Raw genomic sequence first — 8965 nt, forward strand, 5'->3', positions numbered from 1 at the left:
TAATTGTTTTAATATTATTAGATAAAAGAGATTGAAAGTTCGAAACTGACATTAAAATAGTAATTAATCCCCTTCCCAAAAAGGTCCTGAACTGACCAATCAGAACAAGATGGGTCGCCTTACCTAATAATATTGCGTTGATTTGATTGGATAATAGCATCCTATTAGTCTATTGGTTAATACTTAGAAAGTCGTCGCAATTTATGCACGAATTCTGTATAGTAGGTAATGACTGTGTAAGAAATTAGCAAAAGCGTCATCCCTGGGTTAATCAGCTGTTTTGGCGCGGCAAAATCAATTGCCGGTCTTTTTCAATTTTCATTCCCTCGTCTGCCTTCAACCCTGCCGGACCTGTGTCAGCTCTCTGCCCATTCTATTTTAGTTTACACATTTGGCTTTTTTGCCCCAACTAATCTACCAAAATGTTGTCCATGCACTCACCACAATCTACCAAAGTAAATGGTCTCACCTCTAAAATGAAGACGATCCAGATCGAAGATAAAGAAAACATGGTAAGTTATGATCAATTTCTGACGGTTTGTGACTGTGAAACAGAAACATTGGAAAGATGAGTTTGCCAAGTTGCAAAACTTGTCTGAAATTGTCTTTGTTTTTTCTTCTATCGCATGAATAGTGTACAATTTTGTTTTATCTATTGTTATCGCTTTACCATGATTATGTTTTTTTACTGTTTAATTACCATACCAGTTATATTTTTATGCAACTTGTTTTGTTCTGCATGTCTGCCATGTCCGTGCATTGTCATGTAACTAATACGACTAAAACCACTTCGTCTTTTCACAGACTTCAGATGTCCTGAAATCCTCAAAAGGAGTGAAAATCCTTGGAAACAGCAACAAACAGGTAAGGATAATTGATTTGATCGAATAACTTTCATAATCATGATTTTTCTTTGTTTGCTTCAACGGTTTTCTTATGCAAGTTCCAACCGCGGGAGTTGTGTAAGTGCAAACGGTTTCCGCGGGAAATATGGGCGGCGCATAGATCGATAGGACAACAGCTGATTGCGGGGAATGAATGACTGGGCATTCGCTATGACGTGCCGCGCCCTTGCATGCTTGGCCTTTGTGCACTACTAATTTATTTGGGGGTAGGAGAATAAATAGGTTGGCTTTCTTTTTAAAATATTTTTAAATTTAAATTGGGACATGTCAGGAGGATTTTGGTCATGTTTTTGCATGCATGCATGATGAATCGTGGAATGATTAGTTTTTTTGGCACTGATGACTGATGCTTGCCTTGGATTGGAAATTTTATAATTTGTATTACAAAATCAACAAGGTTTTATTAATTATTATTTTGAATAATATTAAATGAACATGATATTTAAGGAATTTGTCATTTTTGGTGTTTTTTTTAAATTGTCAGCGTTTTTTTTTCAAATATTGTTTTTTAATTTTCAATTTTAAATAATCAAGGATTTTATATTTTTCGGGCCTTTTGAACATGGCTGTTTTTGTTAATAAATTGGGATTTTATCTTGGACTGGTGGACAGATTTTATTCTGACATTCAAACATTTTGCTAGTCTTGGATTTTTGGAATTCTAAATTGAATATTGGGTCAAAAACTTCCAACAGGCCAGACTGGCCCAAAAGTTAGTTACACAGGTAAGAATGTTTGCAAATGTTTAAGTTAAGTTGAGATTTTTTTTTTTGAAAACGTTCTAATTTTTGGAAAATTTAAAAAAATTGCAGTTTTGCAAACCTATTAAATTTGGAAATGTTCCTAATATTTTCAGTCAATCAATTTTGGGGCCCCAAAACATGATTTATAGTTTTTGAAAAATTGCGCAAACTCGGGTCTGTTCTGTGGTCCGGCCAGAGGGCAAAACATTTGGGGTTTTTTTTGTCGCCTTAGAATTTTTTTTCCCATGAATTAAATACAAATGAAATAACTGAAAATAATTGTTTGATTTAAGAATAACAGGTTCACAAAATTTGCTTGCATGAATAATTATCTAAATTGAAAATGTGTATCTTTTATTGCAGAATGTAGTCAAGGAAAATCAAGGACCAATTAAACCTTTTAGCGAGGTAAGTTACTTTGATGTTTTTCTGTTCCCCTCACGTAAATCTAATTTTCTGTGTGCCGATATGAGGTATCATGGCTATCACTTTTCGTTGCCAACATTTTGTGAAGCAAAATAAATTGTATAATAGGCTACATTGCAACTCACAATATTTGGAATTTGCAGGAGAGCATACAATTGAATGTAAGGAGAGAATGGTCAACTAAGGAGAGAGCTACAAATCGGATTTAAGGAGAGCAATAGAGGCAGTCCATGCACAATTTCCATTACATGTTCAAAATTAACATGATTCATGAATGTGTACTTTTTGTGATAATGCTATTACTAATTAATGTCAATCAAGGCGTCAATGTAAACATCAATTTTAAATTGGATGTCAATTAATTACAAAAATCACTTTATTATTTGGACCATATTCATCAAATTTGGAGAATGTGCTGTCAATTCATTCATGCTTCAATTTAAGCAACTCAAACAAATTGTATTGACAGTAAAAATAGGTGGTTCTCGAACCGCACGACCCAACATGTAAAATTCTGGTTTTGTTTTCAATGTTAAATTGTGTGCACTACTGTTCTTGTGCTAATTTAATTTGTCATTTCTAACTTGCAGACCAAATTAACAATGAAACCTAAGAAGAAAGTAACAGAGGTAAGTAAAGTTGATCTCAATTTGTAATTATTTCTCGATTCAATTCTCCTAAACTTTGTGTCAAACGACAATTCTGCATATTCTGGTATATTTTACAATAATGAATCAATGTATCATCACAAAATTTTCTCAAGGAAATTAACTGTTTTAAGAAATTTTCAGATGCAAACTCTGCAACCTTGAGCACTTTGCTTTTGCAAACTTTATAAATCTCCAATCCATTTAAAACAACTGTTAAATAGCTGTATTTTTATATGAATTTGTTTCATCACAACAGAACCTTGAAGATGAACCCCTCCTACGAGAGAATCCCAGACGTTTTGTTGTGTTCCCAATCCAATTCCAAGACATCTGGATGATGTACAAGAAGGCAGAAGCATCATTCTGGACTGTGGAAGAAGTAGATCTATCCAAAGACATGAGTCACTGGGAGAAGCTGAGTGACAACGAGAGGCACTTCATCTCACACGTGTTGGCCTTCTTCGCTGCAAGTGACGGTATCGTCAATGAAAACCTTGTAAGTGATCATTTATCATAAGAGTAAAGCACTTTGTGACTTACACGTTTCTAACTTGGTTACATCACTTGCATGTGTAGACAATTATTATAGATTAAATTTGGTGCTTGTGAAGGATCGCAAAGAGAATACAAAGGCACACCAATTTTGTTGTGATAGCCAAATATTAGGAACTACTTCGTAGTGACTAATCACGCATTACTAACTGGGATCGTGCATGCACAAATATCACTACCAGTGTTCGAAATAAGCACTTATCCTCTTGTCCAAAAATCACTGGGGACAACCATATTGAGATATGTACTTATCCTCTGGACAACCACTATATTTTACCTCTTAAATATATGACACATTTTGGGGACAACCAAAATGTTTTGAGGACAAGCAGAATTTATGCTTTAGTTGTCCTCGGGACAACCTCCATATTTTCCTTATTTCGGACACTGATCACTACGCCCACCAGATATCAATCGCCTAAATGCTAACCTGATAAGTTGTCTTTAAAGTGTATATTTGAACCATACCTACCATGTCCGACTATTACATCAAATGTAGCTCATTAACAGCGCATGTAGCTAACAAATCTGGAAGCTAGTGTACTCATCAATTTTGTCTTGGGATTTTAAGTACGACTGGTGTAGAAGTATTGGCACTATTTAAGGATTTCATTTCTATTTTGCAGGTTGAGAGGTTCAGCCAAGAGGTGCAGAGCACAGAGGCAAGGTGCTTCTATGGATTCCAGATTGCCATGGAGAACATCCACTCTGAAATGTACAGTCTACTCATCGACACATACATTAAAGATCCCGCAGAGAGGTAAGAGGAAATCCAGGTTTTATAAATAAAATACATGTGTGAAGAATGAGTGATTCATGTTTAGGTTCCCGCATGGCACATAATTTATATGAAATCAAGGTCATCAAACTATTTTCGGCTTCCCATGCGCATGATACTACATCAGGAAATTGTGAAAAATGGAGCTACATATGGTTCTACAGTAGACATTTAAAGGAGATTGGTGGCAGACCTAAAACTTAACTCTTTTTAGCAGATATCAGCTTTACTGTTTACCAAATTTACATGTTTTCAAATTATTTTCAGCCCAAATTGTTTGAGCCATTTTACCCTGTTTTTCAGCTTTTTTTTTGAGCATCTTCCGCGTTTTTCAATTTTCACTAACTGTTAAGTTTCGGGTCTTGATTGCTCTTGATCATCAGAATTTTGCTTGGTTGACTGTAAGCCTTAATGCAAAGACTTAGTATTTTGCAGACATTCTGAATTAAATTTTGCTATTTGCTAATCAGAAATGTACCCACTATCTTTCTAGGGATTACTTGTTCAATGCAATTGAAACTATGCCACCCGTCAAAGAGAAGGCTGACTGGGCCCTTAACTGGATCAACGCGGACAGTGCCACCTATGGCGAGAGAGTAGTCGCTTTTGCTGCAGTAGAAGGCATCTTTTTCTCTGGCTCTTTTGCTGCAGTCTTCTGGTTGAAGAAGAGAGGTCTCATGCCTGGTTTGACTTTCTCCAATGAGCTTATCAGCAGAGATGAGGTAAGTACAAATGTGTAATAATTCAATTGGCTATTTTGAACAGAAAATACAAATGCAGCGAATTTTGAAGACTACTCCAGTCGGTATACATGAAAGAAGGTTAAAAAAAGATATGGAATCATTAATTAACCAAATTTGTGCACCTCTATAATTGTGTAAGACAAACCTGCTCAGAAATTTGGCAAGCATCCATGATCCCTTGAAAGAGATTCAGGCTTTGAATTTTTTGGGGCACCCATTTTCAAGGCCACCCGGCAAAGACAAAAGGGTATCAAGGCCAGCAAGTGATGGAAGATGAAGTAATGCCTTGAAGTTAACAAAAATCTGAGGCACCAAGGCCACAGGCATTGCCAGAATTTAGGCAGATTTGATGTCCAAATTTACACTCTTTTTTTTTCAGCCTTTTTGGGGGCTTTTTTAAGGCCAAATTCACATGCTTTTCAGGCAGTTTTCAAGAAAAACCATTCTCATGCCCGAGGAAAACTAGAAAAGGGCAGTCAATAGCCTTTGGTAGGTCTCCCTGAAGTTTGAACCCTACTCGCAAGATTTTTGAGCCTACACACTAAATAGGGGAGAATCAAAAGATTAAAATGCTGTTGCCAGAGTCCAAGTGGATTATTCCAAGGTGAACTGACATTGCCCCTGACAAAATGCATTAACGCATGTGGTGAATTTGGACTTATTGGAAGTATATTTTTTATCATTTAGGGTCTACACTGCGATTTTGCCTGCCTGATGTTCAGCCATCTTGTACACAAGCCATCAGTGGAGCGCATCGTAGAAATCATCAGTGACGCAGTCAGCATTGAGCAGAGATTCTTGACAGAGGCCCTCCCATGTTCACTTATTGGCATGAACGCCACACTCATGAAGAGATACATTGAGTTTGTCGCCGATAGATTGCTTCTTGAATTAGGATGTGATAGGGTTAGTATATTACTGTAGCATCTTGCATGTTACCACTCAGGGCTTGAAATAAGCAGGTGCAAGGGGCAAATTTACCCCTACTAAAAGGCAAAATGCCCCTGGTTCTGAAACCGAACTGTGTGTATTTGTATAGACCAGGGGCAATATTTACACAAAAACACCTAAAATTGCTCCTGGATCTGAAATCCTTATTTCAAGCCCTGTTACCACTGTTACACTGTTCAATGAGGAAAAAATTAATCGATCAGACAACAGGTATTGAGTGTCGATTTCCAGACTAGCCTGAGAACAGCAGTAGTAAACACTAGTGGAAATGTTGAGTTGTTGTGGCCATTTGATCAAATTGCAGATCACGGTTTTAATATTAGGACCAGTCTCACTTTAAAACTAATTCAGTTAACAAATTATTACATGTAGCTTACACTTGACCAGTCTCACTTTAAAACTAATTCAGTTAACAAATTATTACATGTAGCTTACACTTAATGCCTATAGAAGTGCCAAACTGACCAACTTTCCCTAATTTTTTCCCCTCTTTGCAGATCTACAATGTAGAGAATCCATTTGACTTCATGGAGAACATCTCACTGGAAGGCAAGACAAACTTCTTTGAGAAGAGAGTCGGCGAGTACCAAAAATCAGGCGTCATGGCAAAGAAGGAAGAGCAAACCTTCACATTAGAAGCTGACTTTTGAGGTGCTGAAATATTTTAATTACAAGTGGACTTGTGCAACAAAACGGTTTTTATCAAAACCAAATTTATTTTAAACGGTTTTTATCAAAACCAAATTTTTAACCTGTTGATGCTGGCATCACAGCACCAATTTGATCAGGGTATATATTGAGATGTGAAGGCTGATAGGCCTGTTTATGTATGTGCTTCCAGGATGCATTTTAACCAATCCGCAGGGACTTTTAATGCTATCCAATTGCTAGGCTTGTAAGTGTGGCGCTTAATTTTAAGCTGGACACCACAAGCAGTGGCAAGTTTTCAAGGCAGAGTTGAGGGTTTTTATTTTTTAATGTCATTTTTAGTACCAATTATGACAATTTAATTTTCGGATCAATTTTTATACATTTTGTATGTTGTGTATGAACAGTTCTGCTGTTTCTAAATTGTACACCAATGCAGTTTTTTTTATATAGAATTTTATTTATTTGTGCAGGTTTTTATTTGTGATTTGTCTAAAGTTTTGCTTATACAATTTTGTGCAGCAGCTGTTAAAATGGAAATGATTTTAAAGGCACAACTTGTTCTGTTAGTGAAATCCATTTTGAGATGAAAGGCCATTAAAAGCATTTCAAATTTGTCTGTATATTTAACACAACCATTTTAACTATTGTACAGCAAAGCTGAAATTTTATAAAACTCCAAACAGTAACATTCCAATAGAGGTGCTATTTCTACAAAACAGTTACCTCTGTTTTCAACCAGCATAACACTGCCCTTTTTGTAACCTAGCATAGAATTTCACTGCAGTGTGAAAATTCTAAGCCTGAACCTATGTAGAATATAACTGGCTATTCCTGTTGAAATCCATACAATCCCTATGAAAGACATGGTTTTCAAATGGGAGTCGTCAATTCAAGTAACTGTTTGAAATTCATTCCATGAGTGGAAAATCATGTCTTACCTAGGGGGTGTAGATTTCAACTGAAATAGTTCAATATCAGAGTGCTTGTTGTAAACAACTCTGAAACTCATGTAAATAATGTACAAAGCTGTATGCTTGATAAATTAATGCAAATTCTTGAGTGGGTAGTCTGCTTACTTCATGTAGTAATCTACAGTTCCAGACTACCCAAAGAATTTGCATTATTATTTCAAACAAAATTTGAGCAATATTGTATTAACCAAAATCCAATGTCGTCTTGACAGTTTACAAAAGCTGCTCATGATGCATGGTGAGAGAAAGGAAATGAAGCCTATGGATCACTTAAGTGCCATATATTTATGGGTGCAGAAAAGTATGCTAGTAATTTGCAGGGTCCTACGATGTATATTTATTATTTAAGCCCCTTATGGATTCTTGCAGAGGTGTCTAATTGAGTTCAAAGGTCACTGGTTCAATTCCAGAGTGAGAATATAATAACTTAAATTGAATCCTGTTGATCTTCACAACACATTTGGATACATAGTTACTTTTACACCTTCATGAATATAGGAGTTACTTCCATTGTAGTTTAGAACATTTTTGTATTGTGAATAATTTATTATGGATAGAATTTGTATGAACATTGTACTTTGACCATTTGGTGAACTTAACATAGATCTTACAAATATTTGAGTGTTGGAAAAACATGGTTGGTTTCCCATCTAGGTACACTAACAAAACTATCATTATTCTCAAAAACATAACCACTCCTGTAGAAATTTGGCTATGCTACAGAAATGTTTGGAATTGAATATTCATGTGGAATGGTTGGGGATGAAATCAACACTCGACCGCTGGTTCGGTCCGGTTGCTATTGTTCTAAACAATTGGCAACTGGACTCAACCGCTAGTCGTTAAGATTTCATCCCTTAAGTGCTGTTTTAATTCTATGCCTAAACTTACGTCTATAACACTCAATGTGATTTTGGAATCAAGTTAGGACTGGATGTTTTTCTGTGCTAAATAGTTTATAATTTGTACAACTTAGTAGAGGAAAAATGATTTTAATGTTTGTATTGTATGTGAATGAATGAAAATTAAAAACAATAGTAAATGTGAATATCATTGTCTTGTGAGTTACTAAAGTCAACAATGTTGGTATTCAAATATAGGGGTTACAAGTTAGTGAGTTACCCCTTCAATGCTTTTTAATAAATCAAAAAATATTTTGCAAATTGTAAAAGGTATTATTTGTTTGCACATATGGACCAAATTATGGCATCACACATTGCATTCGGTCAATGGTTCATAAGTGGCATCCAGTCCATAGGAGTCAACTTTCAAAACAATGCAGGTCGGGCATATTCATGTTTGCGAAGAAAAACAGGACTGATATGGACTCAAGGTGCAACTTCTAAAACTATTAACCATTGTGACTGAATGCAATGACATGCGACACTGTAAAATGGGCCACATGTGGGAAAACCAATAAGGTTACACCAAACATTTTGTAAATATTATTTTATTTTAAAAGTATTATGGGCAGGCTTCCAGGTCATTCAAGCCTCCAGGAGCTACTCTTAAAATCCATAGCTCCTGGTCATTGAAGCCTCCAGATTACCAAGATGTCGGATTTCCGGATTTTGGGGATTAAAAAAAAAAAAAAA

At 35.8% G+C, this 8965-nt stretch overlaps 1 protein-coding gene across 1 annotated transcript; it reads left to right on the plus strand.

Annotated features, from left to right (window-relative positions):
* Positions 1-309: 309 nt before the first annotated feature.
* On the plus strand, positions 310-8418 carry LOC140165973 (ribonucleoside-diphosphate reductase subunit M2 B-like). Its single transcript, XM_072189334.1, has 9 exons — positions 310-512; positions 805-864; positions 2012-2056; positions 2665-2703; positions 2981-3220; positions 3903-4036; positions 4548-4776; positions 5485-5703; positions 6246-8418. The coding sequence occupies exons 1-9, from the start codon at positions 423-425 to the stop codon at positions 6396-6398; spliced, it is 1209 nt and encodes a 402-aa protein (XP_072045435.1). The 5' UTR covers positions 310-422; the 3' UTR covers positions 6399-8418.
* The last annotated feature ends 547 nt before the right edge of the window (positions 8419-8965 follow it).

This window comes from Amphiura filiformis, chromosome 12 (assembly GCF_039555335.1).
Source record: "Amphiura filiformis chromosome 12, Afil_fr2py, whole genome shotgun sequence".
Classification (NCBI taxonomy): domain Eukaryota; kingdom Metazoa; phylum Echinodermata; class Ophiuroidea; order Amphilepidida; family Amphiuridae; genus Amphiura; species Amphiura filiformis.